The sequence below is a fragment of the Anabrus simplex genome, chromosome 3 (genome assembly GCF_040414725.1).
Source record: "Anabrus simplex isolate iqAnaSimp1 chromosome 3, ASM4041472v1, whole genome shotgun sequence".
Classification (NCBI taxonomy): domain Eukaryota; kingdom Metazoa; phylum Arthropoda; class Insecta; order Orthoptera; family Tettigoniidae; genus Anabrus; species Anabrus simplex.
The window spans coordinates 222,569,296-222,593,181 of NC_090267.1; the positions used below are offsets into that span (position 1 = coordinate 222,569,296).

The window sequence follows — 23,886 nt, forward strand, 5'->3', positions numbered from 1 at the left end:
CTCAGAATATGTCAAATCAAAGTCATACTCCATCTGTAGGTGTAGCCATGCATCACACTGTCAGGTGACCCCTCAAAACAAAGTGAACAGCGGTGCATCCATGTGTCGTCGTGAGGTACACAGACTGAACTGCACCCCTCCCTTACCGATAATATATGACATAATATAATACGCACATCGGGAGATTCGAGGCGTGGACCAAGACTAGGAAATGCCTAAGACACAGCCTTGAACTGGAAATGACCCTTATCAACAATCCACAACAGGGATGAGACTAATACTACTAGCAATAAAATTCAAATAAAATTTAAATGGGAGTTTACTGATGTAATAAATTACAAAGAAGAAGAAAATGAAGCCAACAATTTAAAGTATTAAAAAGATACGTACATGAGTTCATTTGGTTCAGTCGATGTACTAACGTAAATGCGTGAGCACAGCATTTCTCAAAACACCAACCTTAATATTAAATTTACGACGTGTTCGCCGTCTCAAATGTAATCTCACTACATATTTAGCTAATTTGAATACAATCCACACGGATAAGTTTGGTCTTTCTTTCCACGAGATTAATTACATTGTTTACATACGCGTCCTTCAAACTCCATCATCATCTCAACAACAATAGCTATAGAAAGATAAGATCCCCAAGCATCCAGGAGAAGAAAATCAGAGCAGATAAAATAATGGAATGCAGGTATCAGCATGGCACAGAGAGAAAACATCTCTGGACCAAGGAAACAAAATTAAAACCCAAGGGGAATCACAGGCAGCGCATAGCCTGAATATAAGAAAGCAAACATGGCAGCCTGGTGGGCAAGCTAATGGTTAAGACAGAGACCAAGGCAAAATAATTAATACCGTACCGGAAACAAACACAAGGTATGGAAAGAAGATCAAAGGAAAAAAAATTAAGCTGACCGATATGCCATACTTTTACTCTCCTCACTCACCAACACACACGCACACTAACATTCAAACAATGCCGGTAACGGCAAACAATGCAAGCAGTAGCTCCTGTCAATAAGTTGAACACAAACTCATATTCTGTGACCCTCACGGTCATAAACAAAGGTCTCACATATGTCAAAGATAGCGTGCACAGCGCAGACAATCAGCAGTAGAATAATAGGGACCCAGTGGTCACGCACAAACCCATCAGCTTACGCACTCCGTACAACATGAATGGATCTCCACGTCGACACACAGGGCATACATTCATTTGATGGCAAAATACATTAGATCGCAGTGCGCGTAAATAGAATTGATCCGAGACCCAGTTACCAACATCACACAATCACAATGACAGCAACAAACACGCGGCCCATTCACGCCTCAGAGCAGAAAGGTGCATATCAATCAGCTGTAATTAAATGCGGAGAATATCACTACAGAACCGTAGAAAAATATATTAAAACAAGGATCACCATACCTGCGATATTAGCCATCAAAATAAAAAGAAGGATAGCAGTATAGGCTGAGTTTAAATCTAATAAATACCCATCTATAGCTCAGAAAAACCACTCAGATCAGTGTGGAGTCCATATTATATTCCTCTTTCATAACCACAACAAACATTCGAGTCAAAGAGATAAAGTTACAGTCTCGCCGGAAAGAATGACCCTCCGTGTTCACAACTGAGGGTGCTGCCCTCTCTAGCACAACCTTGGAAATAGTTAAGTCAATCAATGATAAGCCGCAAGAGGCCTTTAGCACTAATAAAAAGGTGACTTTATGAAACAGCCATTCAAACATGGCTCAAGACTACTGCGGTCATCTGAGCACATTGTACATAAACCAGCACATCCCATGAAACATCTTAATGATGTTCAAGTCGCAAGGGCCATCACTTTGATCCAGGAAGGATGGACTTTTTATTGTATTGCTGTTGATCTCAATGTCTCTCCACCAGTTATTCAACGCTTGTGGAATTGCTACAGTGAGACAGGCCAGTTCACAAGGAGAGTTGGACAAGGTCATGGACGCATGACAACCCCTGAGGATGACCGATATTTGACCATCTGTGCGTTGCGGCGTTGTTCAGCAACTGCCAGAGAACTGCAACAAGACCTCAGGAAGGTCACTAAAGTCATGGTGTCTGACCAGACAGTAAGGAACAGGTTAAGAGAAGTGGCCTTACGACCCAGACGTCCTGTTCGAGTGCCCCCATTTAACGCAGCAACATCACGCAGCTCGCTTTCTGTTTGCCCGTACCCACGTCAACTGGCAACCTTGCCAATGGAGAACTGTGTGTTCAGAGACAAGTCCAGGTTTCCCCTGACACAGCGTGATGGATGTCAACATGTATGTAAACGCTGTGGTGAACAGTACATGCCAAATGTTGTCAAGGAAGGTGACTGATTCAGACAAGGTTCTGTGATGGTGTAGGGTGGCATCAGTATTGATGGTCATATGAATCTTGTCGCTGTCAGTGGTAATCTTACTGCTGTGGGGCACATCGAGCAGATACTGCTACAGCATGTGTTGGTTGCTGCATACGGTATTGGCCCTGAATTCGTACTCATGCACGACAATGCCAGGGTTCATGTAGAGCACATCACCAGAGCTGTCTTGCGAGAACTGGACATTCAAGAGATGAAATGGCCAGCAGTGAGTCCCAACCTTAATCCCATTGAGCATGTGTAGGATTGGCTTGACTGAAGTGTTCGTGGTCGACTGGTCATCCCGTTGCACCACAGACTCTCCAAGACCTCGAAGAGCGATTGTTTGGTTTTTATTTGAATTCCCCTTACAAATAATATGGACATTACATGCTGTAATAGGATTACAATATTACATAAATAAAAACAAACCAAACCACATGGTGCAACAGCCCCGAATGGCCATGGCCTACCAAACAATCGTTATTCAGCCAAAAGGCCTGCAGATTATGAGGTGCCATGTGGTCAGCACAACAAATCCTCACGGCCGTTATTCTTGACTTTTTACACCAGGCTGCCATCTCACCGTCAGATAGCTCCTCAACTATAATCACATAGGCTGAGTGGACCTTGAACCAGCCCTCAGGTCCAGGTTAAAATCCCTGACCTGGCGAGGAATCGAACCCGAGGCCGCCGGGTAAAAGGCAGGCACGCTAACCCTACACCATGGGGCAGACTAACATTACAGAAATGACTGAATAAACTTTTACCAATATTAAAACATTTGGAAGGGTTTGTTGATCAATTGTAAATTGAAATTACTCCTAACAAAGCTCAACTTGTCTGGGATTATTAGCCCTTGTGGAAGTTGCCTCCCTGTAGAACAGGCAATACACTGTATCTGAAAATCCTTTCTTCTTGCATAAACCCTTGGGGCCAATTGCAGAAATGATGACTAGTTTTAAGCCTTAGCCAATGATATTGTATCGTGCTTCAGCACATCAAAATGTCCTGGAGAAGAAATGGGTTCAACGTAAATTTGCACAAATTCAGAGAGGATTTATACTCAGAATAATACGAGGTTATAGAACAATATCCACTGATGCTGCTCTTATTATAGCTGGTATAGAACCTTTGCATCTGAAAGCCATAGCCAAAGCTGAATAAGAAAGGAAGACAATGCAATAAGTTTATACAAGAATATGATATTGATCAAAAAGTAAATATCCTTGAATGTGGTCATCCAGCATATTATTATGATTATGTTATTAGTGAATGTTTTCTCTCACATGAGGTACAAGCTTACTCAGATGGCTCAAGAACACTCAAAGAGGATTGTACTAATCTAGTAGGAACTGCCTTTGTTGTGTACAAAGATGAAGCAGAAATATATTTTAAGACTATAAAACTTTCCTCCCAGTGTTCCATTTTTCAAGCAGAACTTCTTGCTATAAAATATGCAGTTCAATGGATGAAAGAAAGTTTAGTGCATGTATAAAATAGTGACTCGCAAGCAGCTCTGAAATCTATAAGTAACAAATATAATTTAAATTCTTTGGCATGTAGCATTAGAACAGATCTCCCACAGCATGGAAGACATATCTGTTTTAAGTGGGTTAAAGGGCATGAAGGTCTATTAGGTAATGAAAGAGCAGCTGAGCTTGCTAAACTTGTAGCATTTAGTGGCAATGAAACTGTATACAAAAGAGCCCCTATATCAAAAGTGAAACATGAATTATATAAATTCACAATCAGTGAATGGTCAAAGCTGTGGAACTCAAGTAATAAGGGTGAAGTTACAAGAACAATCTTTTTTCCCATGGTACAGGACCGTTTAGACTACAGTTTATTGAAACCAAACTTCACCAGCACTCAGTTTCTTTCGAGTCACAGAAAATTTAAATTTTATTTACATAAATTCAAATTTAGTAGTAATAACAGTTGTGTTTGTGGAGATGAAGAAACTGCAACTCATCTTATTTTTGATTGTCCATTCTTCAGCAAAGCTAGATATATTTTGGAACAACACTTAAATTGTTGTACAGTATTGTTACTCAAACCTATTTTTAGGATATTTCACAAGATCTGTTGTTTGAAAGAATTTTTTAAGTTTATGCAGTTTATTTTAGAAAAAAATTAAGGATAGTTTTACTTTTCTCCCAGTTTAATTAATTGTGTGTGTAATCACTCAATTCAAAAATTTTGTGTTATATGTTTGTAATATTTAAGGTAACTAGTTATAACCTACAGCCCTAATATGCTAGACAAAGTAGGGCTTTTTTTAAGGATAATAAATAAATAAATAATGTTAAACATCAGTGGGCTGATGAGATCTCCCTGTAAGACTCAATTTGTTTGCATAATCTCAGATGAACTTGATGTGGAGTCATTAATAATTACATAGCTGAATGCTAGAATATTTCTTAATTATTTAACTAGTGGGTGTACTTTCCCAAGAATTTTTTTGAGTTTCTGAAATAGTAGTTGTCTGTCTAGTACAGGGACGGCGAACCTTTTCCAACTAGTGTGCCATTTTAACTCTGATTTATTATTCTCATCTGTTGACTGTGCCACTTGTTGTTTTCCATTTCCATTAAGGGATGTCTACAACCTACACCCCCCCCCCCTCACAACTTCCTTTCAATTTCCCCATTATGTTTCATAATACGTTATTTATTTATTCATTTATTGAGTTATTTATTTATTATACATATTTTCATAACGGGTGCAATATATCTTGTAAATACATTTGAATGCATGTTCCGTGGGGCCGCAGTGATTTCCTACCCACTCGTAAGCCTATCTCATCGTCACCACAAGTCCTATCTGTGTCAGTGCGGCGTAAAACAAATTGTAAAAAAATTTATTACATATAAAAATATAAAGTACTAATATTGCGAATGGACTTCACTTCCTGCATTAGCTTCATTACCTTCCCATGTTGTAGTTAGTACGCTCAACAATTAAACTAATTTCTCCCTCATCACATTTCCATAAGGAAATCTTAAAAACAGCTATCCTTGTTTGTAAGGTCACATTCATGCTTTCATCAAAACATACTGCATATATGTGGGAGTTATCCAAATTAGCTTTCAAGTGGTCCAAAACTTCTTCATTCATTTTTATTATTCTATCCTTGACAGCAGTTCAGCTGGCTGGGATTCCTTTTATCATGTTAAATAGTAGTTGTTTGTTAGGGAAGTTTTCAAATGATGTGTCGGGCGTCAATAAGAAACTTTCATTCAACAACTCACCGTCGGAAATCTGTTTCCCACGCATGCTGTACTGTGCAGTGAGACAGAAAGAAACAGCCGCACTGATATTATTCCTTGGCCGGAAAGATGACACTAAAGAACTAGTTTGTTTTGTGTAATGTTGGATATTTTGTGAAACGAACTCTCTTCTTTCTTCATTTGAAATGGAACAAACATTTGAATGATCAGTCTCAAAATTGCGTTTTACATTAAATGTGGGGGATACAACTGTTTTCGAACACAGGCAACACATCTTTTTAACAGTCCGAATTCCCTTGGCCAGAGTTCTTGAAAAATACGGTCACCACCTTTGTTAAGTTTCTGTTTTTTTTGGCACCAAAAACATATTTGCGATGTCCGTATACAAAACCATCAGAAAACGACACTATCTCACTTGACTTTCGGACTTATCAGTGTAGCAGTGTTGCCATATTGCACGTCAGAATGGAACTAGTATTTAGATTTTCGATATTTATTTCTTACACGTGAAACACTGTAAGATATGCACTGTCTGTAGTACGAGACATATATATATAAAATATTATTATGTTCATGTGGCGTGCCACCGAAATCGTGTCCGCGTGTCACCTAGTGACACGCGTGGCATTGGTTCGCCATCCCTGGTCTAGTATATCAAATGTTTTTGTATAAGCAATAAATACACAATAGAGCTTCCCTTTTGGATGTCTCAAAGATTCTTCTATATCATCAATCAGGTTTTTTATTGTGTGTACTGTGCTTCTGCCTTTACGGAAACCAAATTGCTCCTCTGGCAAATTGTTGTCTAGTTCTTCAGTTAATTTATTTGTCAGTAACTTGGTAAGTATTTTTAATATATTATTTTCCAGTGCGACACCTCTGTATGAATTTGGATCTTCTGAATCACCTTTGCCTTTATATAATACTTTGATTGTCGATTTCCTCCATCTATTGGGGATGTTTCCAAGTTCCATGCATTTATTTAATAATTTTGTCCAAATGTCCAAGAATAGATCTACCGTCAGTTTTATATGTTTGTTAAATATGTGGTCAGGACCTGCAGATTTTTAGCTTTTGACTGATTTAACAACTTGTTCCACTTCAGCACTGGTAAAAACTTTTGAATTAATGTTTTCACTACCATTAGAATCAAAATTGAAGGCCAAATGGACACCAGAAATGTTTAGAATTTTGGAGAAGTGGGATTCCCAAGTCTGCATGTCTATGTTATTAACATGTTGTGATTTTCTTTTTCTTAATGCTATAAATGGATCTCTTTTTGCTTCCTCTGCAAGTTCTCTAGCTTTAGTTTCTATATGGTTTGAATTTTTCTTTTGTATAAGGTCTTTATATTTCTCCTAGCCAAAGAGTATTTTAAGAGATCTTCTTGTCAATTAGTTTCTCTTGCCCTTAAGAAATGTAAAGTTCATTGTCTTTCTTGAAAGCATTTTGAATCAAACCACATTTGGGATTTCCTCTCTCTATATGGAATAACTGCATGTAGATTGATATTTTCCAGTGTCTTAGCCACTGCGTCTAGTTCATTATTCCTCAAGTGATGTTCGATAGTACTCACTTGATCCAAGGCTGCAGTGAGCTTTGTTTCATCTAGTTTTCTTGTGCCAGAGTTATGTGGCTGGGTAGTTTCTTTCGCAGAAGATAAGATTTCCACTTTTATTGTGATACTGGACAATGTTTTCTGAACGGGATAATTGATATGAAAGTACTTAAGTTGTAATCTAAGATTGTCATCCGTTGACCTCTGTAAAATATAAGGTCTATTGTACTGCATCCGTTTGATGCGAAGTAGGTTTTATCTTCTGGCTTATTGATCAGCTTGAAACCTTCTCCATCCATTGTCTGCAAAAGAATCTCTCTCCTCCGATTCTGAATATCTATTCTGCAATTGAAATCACCAGCTATTACTATATTTCTTGATGTATCAATTTTTGTTCTTATTTCCATTATAGTTTCTCTAACGTCTTCTATGGGAGTATTGGGTGGCAGGTATAGGCCTGCTATTGTAATCAGATCCAAACGTATTATTATAATATTTTCATCATTGAATACCTTTTGAAATTTTCTGAAACATGGTTTGTAATAGCAGGAAACACCACCCGACAGTCTGCCTAATTCTCTTCGTTTTGCAAGTGCATGAGATGCATAGAATCCTTGAAGTCCCGTGTCGTCTGTTAAGAAGGTTTCCAAAGTTAGTATATCTTGTCTTGTTAATGAGTCGTCAGGTATCAATTTGAGAAGATATTTTAGACCTTCGACATTCCACAAAAGTAGATTAAAAATCAAAGCGTGCCCCTGTTGAGCATCAAAATCGATCTTGCCTTACAAGGACATCTCTGGGCCAGAATTCCGCCTTTTCCACTTTTGCAAGATATGTAAATAATATTCCCATGTGGAATGCTTTATGGTAACCATTGTTTGCAATTCTTCACATTCAATTACAGTGGTAATTCCTTGTTTGTGCAAATGTCGTTATATTTTCTCTTTAGTGGTATCATGATGTACCTTGCCGACATAGAGCCAAGCATGTTTAGCTCCAGCCTGAAGTTCCCATTCGGTTGATTGCATTGTGCCTATTGTTGCCTTGGGGTATTGCAGGATCTTATTTCTTCTCAATGCTTCTGTATAGTTTCTTCCTTCTTCTCCCGTTTTTCTGTTTAAATCTTAAAGAGCAGATGTAGTAGTATCTTGTTTAGAGTTCTGAAAGACATGATTTTGTGTGGCGTTAGTTATTTGTTGGATAGGAATTGTAGGTGCTGGCCTTATAGGACCTTCGTTCATAACTGTTGATTTTTGTTTTTGATTTAGAAGTTTTTCAACAGTCTTTTCAATTATTGTAGTCATGTCTGTAGAAAGAAAGGACAATATGTTTTCTATTTTTTCATTCACTTGATTGAGCGGATTATTTTTCTCTTTAAAATCCAAAAGTTCTGGTTTGCTGATGTCACAAAGCCAAGTGAGTTTACACTTTGCTCTTTTCATAATTTCAAATTCTCTGTTTGTGAGTTTCGCACAATCTTTGTGATACCATTTGCTACAAGGGCCCTCACAGCCCTCAGACTGAATAGCATTACATTGAGATTCAAATATTTTATTGCATGCATCTGTAAAAATTATTTATTTATTTATTTATTTATTTATTTATTTATTTATTTATTTATTTATTTATTTATTTATTTATTTATTTATTTATTTATTTATTTATTTATTTATTTATTTATTTATTTATTTATTTATTTATTTATTTATTTATTTATTTATTTATTTATTTATTTATTTATTTATTTATTTGATTGATTGATTGATTGATTGATTGATTGATTGATTGATTGATTGATTGATTGATTGATTGATTGATTGATTGATTGATTGATTGATTGATTGATTGATTGATTGATTGATTGATTGATTGATTGATTGATTGATTGATTGATTGATTGATTGATTGATTGATTGATTGATTGATTGATTGATTGATTGATTGATTGATTGATTGATTGATTGATTGATTGATTGATTGATTGATTGATTGATTGATTGATTGATTGATTGATTGATTGATTGATTGATTGATTGATTGATTGATTGATTGATTGATTGATTGATTGATTGATTGATTGATTGATTGATTGATTGATTGATTGATTGATTGATTGATTTATTTATTTATGTACTGTACATACTCTCTGCATGCTCCACTAGATGAGTAGTACTACATGCATTTACAATACATTTTCTTACAAATGCACAAACATAAATTACATTTGAATAATTAAATATCTATATGATGATAATCTTATCAATATCAATCAATATCAGTCTTCCTTTTTCCTGAGAGCTTGAAAGTCCAGAGCACTAACAAATTTGAAAAATTCCTTTAAATACTTTTTTTTAATAGCACAGATTTCTGCATTGGCCAATTATCATCTCTATTAACACTATTTATCAAAAATTGCCTAATATTTTTCACTTCACTGCACACAAAAATTATATGATCTATTGTCTATTGTCTATTGGCTACTGTCACAGGAACACTCAGAGTTACGTATAATTTTAAGTCTGTATAAGTACGAACCAATATTTCCATGTCCAGTCAGTATTGTAGTCATATTTGGTGTTAAGTTGATTTGGGAATTTAATCTTCCTGCAACTGTTGGAAAGAATTCCTTTGTAAGTGTACCTTTTGAAGTTTGTTCCCATTTTTGCTACCATTCATGAATTGATTCTTCTCTGAGATTTTTCTTTAATGTAGAGATGGGTATTCTATCGAAACAGATTTCACTTAATTTTGCAGCCTCCTTTGCAATTTTATCAGCCAGTTCATTGCCTTCAACACCTATATGTGCCTTAACCCATTCAAATTTTATTTTCCAATTATTTCTTTTTAGAGAAGCTGTAGTCTTTCTTATATTCTCTATCAGTTGGTTATGATTTCTGAAGTCTGCAATTGAGTCAACTGCTATTTTACTATCTTCGTAAATAATTGCTTTCTTATCTTCATCATCCTCTGTCCTAGTAGTTACTAAGAATTCCAGAGATTTTAATATGGCTAATTGCTCTGCCTGATTATTCGAACAGTTGTCGTGCAGTTTAAATTTCAATTGGTGTATTAATTCATGAGATCTGTATATAGCTAAGCCAGCTCTCACTCCTTCTTCACTTTTGCTTCCATCTATGCAAATTTTCCATGGGATATATTCATGTAATGCTATTCTTGGGTCTTCGGTACCAGGAAAATTTGCTGGGTGGAGCCATCTCACAGGTTTTTCTGGGTGATCAATGACATAATTCATATTTGTTTTGCCTGATTTGATATTGTATAGAGTAACAACCTCTCGTGCCTTGATATCTATAGGAGTAACTCCTGTGATGATGCACAGTGCCTCATGAGATACAGTGTGGTACGATCTGGCTATTCTCGATAGAATAAGTCTTTGCACTCTCTCGTATTTAATCATTGTATTTCTTTTCCAGGGATTCAACCCAGATCGGTGCACCATATATCAGCATTGGTAATATTGTACCTTTATATATTATTTCCAAAGCCTGATGTTTTAGACCTCATCCTATTCTTGCTGATTTTGATAATGCGTTTATTAATTTAATACATTTTTCACTGACTTTATTGATGTGATCATTGAACTTGAAGTGAGAGTCTATAGTTATTCCTAGATATTCCATCTTGTCTACTTGTTCAAGACGTTTCCAATTCAAAAACATGTCAATTGTCTTCTTTGCTTTTCTTCCTGATATTAACATAACTTTTGACTTACTTTCATTGAAACGGGTTTTGTTGTCTGCTGACCACTTACTAACTTTCCGTAATTCCATATTCACAATATTTTCTGCTTCAATTTCAGTTTCAGCCCTGAATGTAATTATAAGGTCATCAGGAAATGCTGTAGGTTTGGTGTTTTTCCCATATTCCAAACTGAGCAGTATATTGCCATTTTTATTCTGTACTTAACATCCCTTCAACACGTACTAAATGTACGTAACATGACCTAATAGGTTGAAAGTCGATTTTGATTACAATGTGGTTGTGAAATTTCAATATTCATTGATTTGGCCCTCAACAGGCAACTTAAACGCACTCTAAAGTGTGATGGCAGTAGTGCCAGACCTTTCCAATAGAACAAAGATGACCTAGGCCACCATAGCTCAATTGGTAGAGCAACAGACACGAAATCAGAATGTTTTGGGTTCGTACCCCACTGGTGGTGTCTGGTTGGCCATTTTTGTTCTGTACTTAACATCTCTTCAACACGTACTAAATGTACGTAACATGAACTAATAGGTTGAAAGTCAATTTCGATTACAATGTGGTCGTGAAAATTCAATATTCATTAATAGCACATGTTCCATACTTTTCTACCAAAACAAAGATAACTTTGTCTATGTCGACCGTCATTATCATTATATTTTTACAATCTGTTTTATGTCGCACCAACATAGATAGTTCTTGTGCCGATGGTGGGATAGGAAAAAGCTAGGAGTAGGAATGAAGCGATCGTGGCCTTAATTAAGGTACAGCCCAAGCATTTGCCTGGTGTGAAAATGGGAAACCACAGAAAATCATCTTCAGGGCTACTGATGGTGGGGATAAAACCCACTACCTCCCAAATGCAAGCTCACAGCTGCATGATCCAAACCACACAGCCACTTGCTCGGTACTGCCTTCATACAAAGAGCATGTGTTCCAAACAACTGTAAGCATATGTTAGCATAGTCTCAAGTTATGTGCTAAATGGTATGAACTCCAGGTAGGATATGGAGTAGCGGCAACTCGACAAGTCTAATCCAGCATAAGCCACAGTCCTGCGTAGCCAATCACACTAATTCAAACAAGCAAATTTAAACACTTTCTCTACATTGCATGAGCTAATATCCAAAATAAAGGGTTTGGCCATGACAGTACCCTTGGCTCATTTAACGTTTGCAAAAGTTATGCAAAATTGGCAATTTCCTGGTATGAAAATGTTCCTTGTTTGATATTTCACTTTTTTTCCTTTAACTACCATGATAATCTTAAGTTAATAACTTAACATTTATATGCTATACATAAAATAGAAGATTTATATTTTTCATGGAAAAGAATAAGAGAAATGTACTGATATATTTAGGATTTGCCGTATTTACGTGAATAATCCCCGCCACCGAATAATCTCCGCACCCTAACTTTAAGAAGGCTGATTTTGAAAAAGAAATGCCAACATTGACTCAAATAAAACCCGCACCCCAATTCCGTGCCTCAATTTTTTAAAAATAATATGCGGGTATTATTTGCGTAAATACGGCATGTTGTGTGAAGTCAGGGTTGGCAGTGATTTCTCTTTTGAGGAAGGGAACCAAAGTTTCTGTGAAATGTCAAGTTCTCTGAAGAGTGTCTCCTTCACACAGTAAAAACTCTAAGGATTATTATGTCTAGAAAATTACTACTCCTGTCCAAAATTAAGAATACCTGCAAAGTTAGCTGTGTTCCCAATTTCAAGCAATCTTGAAGTACCAGAAGGTTGAATTCAGGGCTGTTAAGTACAGACACAATTTGCTCATAATCCAGTTTACTGAGGAGCTGAGCTGACTCCCAACCAGAGCAGTTCTTCTCACAACATCTGAAAAATTACATCCACTTTAGTCTTAAAATATACACTACAATTAGTATCATCATTTAACAATATAGGCATATAAGTCACTACTGAGAGATGTTGATACTGTATATTTTGAAAAGTGTACTATTAGTAACATCAACCTGTGTCAAATCAGTGCAGTTCTCAAATTAATAATAATAATAATAATAATAATAATAATAATAATAATAATAATAATGGGGGTTTTGCCTGTTCCCCTATCGGGCGCGTCCCAGGTGGCGGATCGGGGGGCTCGCCGGACTTGTCCGGAGGGCTTGAGGGAAATAAAATACCTCTCGCGGACCAAAAACAGGCACAGCCAGAAAACATCTTGAGGCAACCTCTGAGGCTCAATACCTTAGTTGTAACTATGAGATTGACAAAGATCAATCTCCCCATTATCTTCAACTTACTAGCATGATGGCAACGTCAGTTAATGATACTACTACCCCAGGCCCTAGTATTCATACTAGGTTTTCTCGGTCATCGGATTCTGGGGGACCGAGAACATCATGCGGGAATGTATCGGAGCTTCCCAAATCTCTTCGCCCAAAGGAAAAACATTTTATTGGCACTTTAAACATCAACACGCTTCGCAAAATTGGAAAGTTGAAGCACTTAACAGACACATTAGACCAACTCAACATCCAAATTCTGGCACTCCAAGAAACTAGGTACAGTGACGAAAATCATTTTGAATCAGGAAACTATAGAATTTATAAAGGTAAACCAGCTACCCTCCTCCCTAACAAAATATTACAATTTGGCACTGGTTTTGCAGTGAGAAAAAATATCACAAATTCGGTATTATACTTTGCATCTCCTTCTGAAAGAATTTCGCTAATGACAATCAAATCAGGAAACAAAGCTTATACGCTAATCAATGCACATGCACCTACAAACAATTACAATCAAAAAGACCCACAGAAGGTAGATGACTTCTGGGAATTACTAGAAGAAACTACAGCCAAAGTTCCAAAACATCATGTCAAAATTCTGCTGGGAGACTTCAATGCACAAATTGGCAAAGAGAAGAAATTTAGGACCACTGTAGGACTTTACCCTGCTCACAAAAGAACCAATAAAAATGGAGAACGTTTAATTGGCTTCTGCGAGAATTTCGATCTGAAATTGATGTCAACCCATTTCCTGGCACTTCCACAAAAGAAAATGACATGGAGATCCCCGAACATGCATTTAGGAGAATTTCAACTAGACCATGTGGCTATTTCCAAGAAAAACCAAAAAGAAATTATGAACGTTAAAGTCAAAAAGGGAATTATTGACTCCGACCACCACCTATCTCTTGTTAAAGTAAAGTTTCAACCCAACAGGAAGAAAACCAAAACAATCAGAAACCCAAGAATCGACCCTGAATTTCTGAGACAGAACTCAGACAATTTCCTTGCGAATATCTGCAACGATGCTCCTTCAAACTGGCTAGAACTCAAGGACACACTCTTGAAAGCTTCACAAAACATCAGCAATCCCCCAAGGAAACGCAAACACAGGTGGTGGAATGACACCTGTGACAAGGCCATAGAAGTCAGAATTAGGTCCTGGCTAAACTGGAGTTCCCATAAAACTGATCAAAATCGTGATGAATTCTTCAAAACACAGAAACAAACCTCAAAAATCATCAGATCTGAAAAACGAAAATATGATCAAAACAGACTGGTAGAAATAGAAGAAGATTTCAAGAAAAACAATACACGGAACTTCTACAGAACATTCAGAGAAGAATTATCCAATTACCAGGCACCTAGTCTCTGTTTCAAACGTACAGATGGGACTTTAGAAACAAGTAATAAGGGAAATTGTGAACTCCTAGCAAACCATTTCATGGACCTTTTAAACTGTGAATCTCCAAAGGAACAATTCACCTATGAAAAACCAACACCTAATCCAGATTCAGAACCCCCCACATTACAAGAAGTCAAACAAATAATCAGAGATTTAAAAGACAACAAAGCACCAGGAGAAGATGGAATAATCGCTGAAATGTTGAAAATTGGTGGTGACAAACTGGCCCAGAGTATTCAAAAAATCTTACAGGACATTTGGTTTTCTGAAGAAATTCCGGAGGATTGGAAATGTGCATTGATTCACCCACTTCACAAGAAAGGAGACAAATCAGATATTAATAACTACAGAGGAATTTCTCTCCTCTCACTCGTATATAAAATCTTCTCTAAAGCTCTACTTAATAGATTAGAGAAACAAACAGACCACCTGATCGGAGATTATCAGGCTGGATTCCGAAAAGGGAGATCCTGCGCAGAACAAATCCTAAACCTAAAAACCATACTACAGATTCGCAAAACCAAACAAACAGTAATCACCTTTGTTGACTTCAAAAAAGCGTATGATTCCATAGATCGGCAGACCCTGTTCAACATACTAGAGGAATTTCAAGTCGACAGGAAAACGAGGGAATTGATTAAACAAACTCTGACCAACACAACATCAAAAGTTAAGTTCTTGGGAGAAATTTCTGAACCGTTCGAAATCAGAACTGGCGTCCGACAGGGAGATGGACTATCCCCACTACTATTCAATTTAGTTTTGGAAAAAGTGATTCGTGAATGGAGAAAAGAAACTAAAGGTATAAACATTGGCAGACTTCTTAAAGACAAAATTCACCTTGACTGCTTAGCTTTCGCAGATGACCTTGCGATCCTTTCGAACAACAGACAAGAAGCAATCCAATCCATAGAAAAATTGAATGAAATAGCCGCAAAAACCGGACTTCAAATTTCATTTGAAAAGACGCAGTTTATGGAAGGAACTAAATCAAGATTCGACAATCAACCATTAATCACCAATTGTGGAATAATTTCCCAAGTAGACAAATTCAAGTATCTAGGTGAAATTATTCAGCCAGCAGGGTTAAATCAGGAAGCTAACAAAGAAAGAACTGCTAAACTGCAAAGGGCTTACAAAATCACATGGAACAGATACAACAAAAGATGTATATCAAAAAATGCAAAATTACGACACTACAATACAGTCATCAAACCAGAGGCACTTTATGCATCTGAAACACTGATCATTGGCGGCAGGTCACAAATGAAAAGCATTGAGAAACAAGAGAGGAAAATTCTCAGAAAAATCCTAGGACCAAAGTTCGAAAATGGAATTTGGATGAAAAAGAAACCACACGAAATTTTTCAATTCACAGAAAAAATCACAGATACCATCAGAAAGAGACGACTAAAATTCTACGGACACCTACACAGAATGGATAACAACAGGCTGACAAAGAAAATTCTAAATCTAGCTCTAACCCTGAAAATCCGCAACAATTGGTTAGCAGAAATACATGAAGATCTACAAGAAATGGGTATCGAGGACGAAACCATTCAAGATAGAATGAAATTTAGAAGCTTAGTAAACAAACATAAATTTGCAGAGAAACCAACAAGAAAAAATACAGGCTGGACAGAAACACGCAGAAAGGAACACAGTGAAAAAATGAAGAGATATTGGGAAGAAAAGAAGAAGAAACATTGTGCAAAATAAGTTCAAACGCGCTCCACAGCTGGGCACAACGAATCAAAAAAATAATAATAATAATAATAATAATAATAATAATAATAATAATAATAATGATAATAACAACAACAACAACAACAACAACAACAAATACAACAACACCTAGTAATCGAGCTCAATATTTATCTACCCATGGATTTAGAGAAATGTTTATAAGTTATACTAGTCCATTACACTTGCATCAATTTTAACTTTAATCTGCAAGTAACAAGAACGCTCAGTGCTTAGAAAATGCAAATGCTTCTGTTGTACCCAAATGTTACAATACTTACAAAGGAGAAAATTGTTTATTGGATTTTTGCCAGTATATTCCATCAGTTCATCATGCCTCCTATTAAGCAATTGAAAGGCTTGAATGATGACGAATACACTGATGCTTTGGTGGATTCTGACCCAAATGATAAATAGTATGGTAATCTGTTTCCTTGTTTGAGGCTTTGATGGTGTTAGATGTAAAAGCAGCTTGAATCACAGTGAAATGAAATGGCATATGGCTTTTAGTGCCGGGAGTGTCCGAGGACAAGTTCGGCTCGCCAGATGCAGGTCTTTTTGATTTGACACCCGTAGGTGACCTGCGCGTCATGATGAGGATGAAATGATGATGAATACGACACATACACCCAGCCCCCATGTCAGCAAAATTAACCAATTATGGTTAAAATTCCCGACCCCACCGGGAATCGAACCCGGGACTCCTGTGGCCAAAGGCCAGCACGCTAACCATTTAGCCATGGAGCCGGACTTGAATCACAGGATTCCAATGTGATAAAATATACCTTATTATGTAACCCTGCTCTGTTAATACACTAGAAATCCGCTATAGCGAGTACAGCATACAACAAGAACCCCGCTGTAATGACAGTTTTTGTCTGTCCCTTCAAAATTCGTATATTAAACTGTGTATCATCCTTCAGTTACAGCTAGAGACCTATCACTGATGCATCCATTATTATGAGTGATTAGGTGTGCATAATTTTTTGCGTTACCGGTATTTATGCACCCAGCAATTATATTGAATGCGATTGATCATTTTCGGTATTGTTTTCCACTATGTCCACTAGTGAGCTCTCTCGTCGATATTCGAAGGTGCTTTTGGAATCGATTAATAATATCCACTGATTGCCATTCCATAACAACAAATCAAAATGAAAGAGACCAGGTTTTCATAAGAAATGCATAAATAATGTGTCTGATAGCGGTTGTTAACTCGTTAAAAATAAAGGCTGATGTAACTGACCTTTTAATTTTAATGTTAAATACTGCAATTAAGTAAGAATGAAAAACTCTTCAAGATATGGCAGACTGCATCATTGATTTTGAGGTTAATTTATATTTCTTGTGTCTGGTTAAATTTCGGAAAGGCTATTATCACGTAAATTTATAGGAAAAATGTTATCATTTCTCTACTGGTGTTCGAAATATGTTTTTATGATACATACAGTACGGTTAAATTACGTTAGGTGATGCTATATGAATAAGAAAACAAATGTTTGCCACAAAAAGCAACTAATCATCTTCGGTATGGTATCGTTTCCTTGCTAAACGGACTTGCAAGCTCTCTCGTCGACATTCGAAGGCGATGTTGGAGTCAATTTGTAATATCCATCGACTGCTGTTCTGCAAAACAAAATAGAAATGAAAGAGAACATGTTTTTATAATAAATGCGTAAATTATGTGGTCGACAGCAGTTGCTAAATCGTTAGAAATAAAGACTAAAGTAAAAGATCGCATAATTTTAATACTCTACACTGAAATTAAGAAAGAATGCCACCAACCTTCACCAACCTTCGTCAAAATGTCTTGAAGAACATCAAATATGATGGTCGATCAAGGCTTGACGATTCTTTAAAATGAGAAGCGTTTCACCAACACAGATTAGCTTTATTTGAAGTTTCATCAAATATGACGATTCATCAGAATAATATTTAGGTTTCCATGACAAATTCATGTGTTGGCCTTTCTGATTCGCTCGTAAAACAAAAGAGGGTTAGAAAGCAATGGAATTCAGTTCCCGTGAGTTATGTAATATTTCTCTATTGAATTAACTCATATCTAAAAGTTAGTTATTTAATATTGTTTTGATTAACTACTAAGAAGAAATAGGCAATAAAGAAACGTTTTAAAAAAAGGGAGAGAATTTTTCCAAAGAAGAGAAGGCACTAATGGTAAGGTTAGTTGCTGAAAAGAAAGATGTAATAGAAAATAAGCGAACCGATGGTTTGACTTAAAAAGAGAAGGAAAGAGCTTGGGAACAATTAACAGACATGTTTAATGCTAGAGATTTTGTTAAAAAATGATCTACAAAGCAGAAGTCATTTTATGACAATTTTAAGCATTGGCTGAAATAACAAAAGGTCCAGGATAGGATCAACATGCATAAAACGGAAGGTGAAGCAGCTGAAACCTCATCATTAGATGAAACCTCTTCCCAAGTGGAGCTCATTCCTAATGAGTTTGACTGTGACGCTTTCTATATAGATCAAATAGATAACACCAGTCACGAACAATGCGGTGGAGATAAAACAAGTACGACATATAACCTCTCTGCTATGTTGGAGATCGCACCTCATGAAGAATCAGTGATGTCAGCTATTTCTCCCATTCTTGTTTCTACCAAGCAGATACTGATATCGCAGCCGAAACCAGTGTCAACTACTTCAAGGAATCCGTAGAGTGCAAGGAATAGGCCCAATTTAAATAAACTGAAAACGACCGAAGCTGCCAAAGCCTGTGAGAAGCTTTCCAAACTGTCTGAAGAAAGACGAAAACTATGCAACCTAGAGTTCAAGAACTTAAAAGAAAAACATGATTCAGAAATGCGGCTTCTTGAAATGTAGAGAGAAACTGAACACATGAAACAAGAAAATGAAGAGCTTAAAACATCTGTGTTGCAAGCAAAACTTGCTAAGTATTTGAACACGTAATTATTTATTAATAATGTAGTATCGGTAGTATTTAAACTATTTTTTTATTTTTCTCTTGTCCCATACAAGGGATCCTTCTAAGTGCTAGAGAACAATACTTTTGCAACTTTGCATTATGTGACAAAATACACATCGGTGAAGTGAAGTGACTAACAAAAATTACATTGATGTAGACACAATTTAAACTGCCAGTAAACTGAAAGCAAATGAGTTCAAATGTAATAAAAATAAGTTCATATCACTGTGTAAGAACATTTCATTAAAATGCTTGCGGATTTGTTTATTTAACTAGACAACTTTCTTAGAGGAAATGAGTTTCGACAATCGTTTCACGAACAGCTGCAGGTGCACCATCACGAGGAACATCTACGACGGGGACAGGTACCGCATTAAATGTAAGATTTCTGTCATGAGCTCTTTTCTCTTGCAAATACTCACGAAGCTCTTGATCCTCGGTGGGATCCTCTTCTCTAGTTTGTATTGCAATATTGTGAAGAATAGCAGTGGCTACTATGATGGTTAATGCAGTTCTTACTATTGTTCTTAATCCTAATGATAGTACAGGAAACCACATTTTCCACGCCCCATACTGTATCTCCAAAGTGTTTCTTGTCTCCACATGAGCTTTGTTGTTGTTTTCTTGACCTTCAATCCTTGGATTCAAAAAGGGAGTTAGAAGATACGGGACTTAACTGTAACCATCATCACCCAATAAATGCCCTTCCTGTCTGGTCTGAAATTGTCTGAACGTTAATGAAAAAATATTGTTTTCTGTTGCAAAACATTTCCACATTATGACCACCAGGACACTGTATTGGTACACGAGTACAGTCAACTGCTCCTATTACACCCGGAAAATTACATATACTGTAAAATTTCTGAATAACAGCACATACTTCATCTGCACTAGAAAAACCAACAGAGTGTTTTGAATAGGCGATTGCTTCAGACACATTCTTGATATATCTACTTATTGAAGCTTTCAAAACTCTATTTGTATCTCCAATTACTATTTGAAAAGAGCCAGCAGCATAAAAATGCAGTGTCAGAAGCAATTGCTGGATAGGAGTGAGTGGTGTATTCCTATTAGTGAGATATTCAAGCCTTGCTTCAATTTGTTCTAATAATTTCAAAGTAACTTGTTTAGAAAGTCTGTACCTCATAAGAAATTTCAAATCGTCCATCGTGAGGAAATGGGCATTTAGTTCCATAATTACTCGTTCAGGTCCAAGATTCTCCAACAGTTCTATATATATAATCTCAGCGTTGAAATTCTCTCACATTCTGCACTACGAGCTTTAACATATAAATAAGCAAAATAATAACTGAGAAGAAAACTTTTTTTTCCTTAGTGCTCTCACATTCTCAAATAAAATTAAGAGGGAAAAAAAAAATAGAATGATAAATAATTAGGGAGTAGACACGGTTTTACAATATTAATGTCCACATTGCTCCACTTTACAAGGCACTGCTTAATAGCATTCCAAAGGAGGACTATTCTCACTTCACATGTATAGCAAACCCGTTATCACGAAGCCATTGCACTGCACTTCAATTCATCATACACTAGCATTGTTTGTATTGCCGATGAACAATACCGAAGTAATAATCATCCTCTGTTGGAGCTATAGTCAAAGTTTGCTGTTGAGATATGCGATAAGCAGCGGGCCTCTTCTTGACTTCACTTGTGGAGTTCTAGCTCGCCTCGACTTAACAACAGCACTGTTGCTAGTTATTTATTTTGCCTGATCAAATTTCATTGAATTTATATCAAGTCTGTGACTGTTCGTCAGTTTGACAGGAGTAGATATGTCTAAAATGCAATAAACATAACCGTATGTTTACAGCATGATAGCCATTTTAATTAACTTGAGGATTGTCAAGTGAGTTGACGAATGAAAAACCAATCTTCAAAGTTGAGGAACTATTTGATGATCATCAGTGAAAATGAATGTTGGGGAAACGTAAAAAGTGGATTTGACGGACCATAAAATATTTGACGACTGTCATCCCCCTTGATGAACGTTGGTGAAAAACCGGGCATTAGTCTGCTTCACACAGCAAGGTGTCCAGCTCGTTGGTATTACCTGGGAGACAGTAAACCTGACTGACAATTTTGCTCACAAGGCAGTCACCCCACACAGCAGCAGCTGCGCTGCGTGCAGACCACTAGGTTTGAACAAAGGGCTACTGGCCACACAACATTATGATGACTGTTCCTTGGTTTGACTCCAGAGACAGTTCAGTAATTCACACAGTCCAACACAGTGAATAACTAAACAGCAACAGCTCAACAGTATTAAAAAACAGGACAATACGTCTCACACAACGACCATTAACACTATCCAAATTACACACACCCACCAACCCCTACCTCCCTAAAGCAGTACACAGTCTGCTACAATACTCTGACTCTGGTGGAACAATGCCAGCAGTCAATAGCCATCTTTGGTCTAGTTATTCACTCAGCACTCCGACTCAACAATAACTCCTTGTTCAGTCTCCAGCGGACACTGCTGTCACTCTCCGCTAAACCACCGAACCCCAGCGCACAGAATCCAACTTCGACTCCAACACTGAGTCCAACACTGACTGACTGAGTGAGTAAGCGACTTGAATGACTGACTGTTCATAGCTAGCCTCCTTTTAATCTCAGGTGATGTGTATAGGAATATTCATGATGTGGCTAGAGACAGAAACATTCTCGTTGCACTATCTAGAAAGTGTGCAGGTAAACCAGACGACGAGAAAAATAAATGGGAAGGTCAGCCACGCCCTCAGACTGCAACTCGCAGTCAACTCACTAGTCCCTTCCAAGAAGTACCAAAAGGGGCTCTCCCAGAGCTGGCACTTAACAATGTGTACTAGTATAAAAACAGAACATGAAATAGGTACTTTCCCAGTAATTACTTAAGAATTCAAGGGAAAAACCTACAGCCAATCTAAAATAAGACCAGCTGTTACCAATGAAAGGATTCAAAAGTCAGTTCTCAACAGAGTATAGTTTCCCATATCTAGCCATTTCGTTATCTCAGACAAGCCACGAGGCATAAAAAAAGGTTCTAAAAGAAAATCAGTGATTTGCTGCAGAAGAATATACCAAATAATGTATGAGAGTACATAAGACCACAATGATGAGGGTAGGCACCTCTACCACACGACTGCTTCGTATTCTAGTACATATGATGCACTTTTAATCTGTTCTTCCAGATAATCTGTACAACTGTAACTTGAAGTGTTGTTATTATTATTTAATGTCTGATTAGCTTACCGCATCTTAACCTGGTCAAGAAACCAGGTCTTGTCTATGTTGATTATTCGTATCTCAGCTGGATTAATTTCTGGAGGATGAATATCGTAACACTGTGCTCCCAATTTTGTTAGTAAACCAACAAGGCCACTATGTCTGTAACACAGAAGGGTATCACCACCATTAATTGAATCAGCATGAATAACAAAATTTAAAAATCACACCAGAAGTAACATAGAAATACTAAATTATTAAAATACACCAATAGCAATTGAAAATTAATAGCTAAAACATGCATATCCTTGCAATAATTTAAACTTGAGTCCCAGCCCATTCTTCATCACTCTTTCCAAAAATCCATGCATTTTAGAACTATTTTGAATCACCTTGTACATGATTTTTCTGAACAAATTAAAAAACTATTACCATATTCTGAAAGGACAAGGATCAAGGATATTTTAGAAGGCAAGTATTAAGTGTAAACAAAAATATTTTAAAAACAGGTGAATAATGGGGGCTAATGGAAAACAGTTGCTTCAAATTCTATGAAAATGGTGCAAGGAAATTTTACCATGTAATACTCTTTGTCTTGTTTCCCAATATTTTTTTTCCAAATTTATTAATTTTATTACAGTATTGACTAGGAGAATATCCAAATAATTTTGTACAATTTTGTAAAAAGTTCAACCGTCAATACGGATCTAACATGAGATTCACAGTCTGTAATAGCTGAGAGATGGCTACACAAATCGACACAAATCAACAACATTACTTTCCAACTGTGTCCATAGAACACACCCGCGGTAAGTAAAACACAAGTTCTGGTCATACAAGCGAACTTAAAAACACAGAAAAAATGCCCTGAACTATACTACTGCATGAGCGTTTATGTGGCCTGAATAAGGGCTGGGTGTGGACTTCAGTGTGTTAAACAGAAATCAAGTAGTGAATATCTATACTAATATTATAAATAGGAAAAATGTGTATATTTGTTTGTAACGGACAGACTTAAAAACTACTGAACCGATTTGAAAAATTACTTCACCTATAGAGAGCTACATTCCCAGTGAGTAACATGGGCTGTATTTTATTTTTCAAAACAATTCAAGGGGGGACACGGGGGGAGATATAAAAATACTAGGCTAATATAGGCAAAATATCTAATTTGTCGTACAAGGATGAGACAAAGCTCATTTTTAGCCCCTTGAAGCAAAGAACAACACTCGGTAAGCCCTATGGGCCTGAAAATGATGTTTTAAGGCCCTAAAACCAACAGTTACAGAGATATTGTCACCACACTATCCCTGCTCTAGGAATTGGATAAAGAAATAAACTGCCGTAACCATAGCAACATCAGCTCCAAGATTCTACAGCAGCGAGATTATCTACAATATATC

General features: G+C 36.8%; 1 protein-coding gene across 1 annotated transcript in view; it reads right to left on the bottom strand.

The window, feature by feature from the left end:
- htt (huntingtin) overlaps positions 1 to 23,886 on the bottom strand; it is a 900,697-nt gene that overhangs the window by 177,860 nt on the left and 698,951 nt on the right. Inside the window, exons 33-34 of the mRNA XM_067142878.2 lie at positions 22,511 to 22,645; positions 12,594 to 12,744 (exon numbers count right to left, since the gene is read on the bottom strand). Coding sequence (XP_066998979.2) covers positions 12,594 to 12,744; positions 22,511 to 22,645 — 286 coding nt within the window. The remainder of the gene's footprint in view (positions 1 to 12,593; positions 12,745 to 22,510; positions 22,646 to 23,886) is intronic.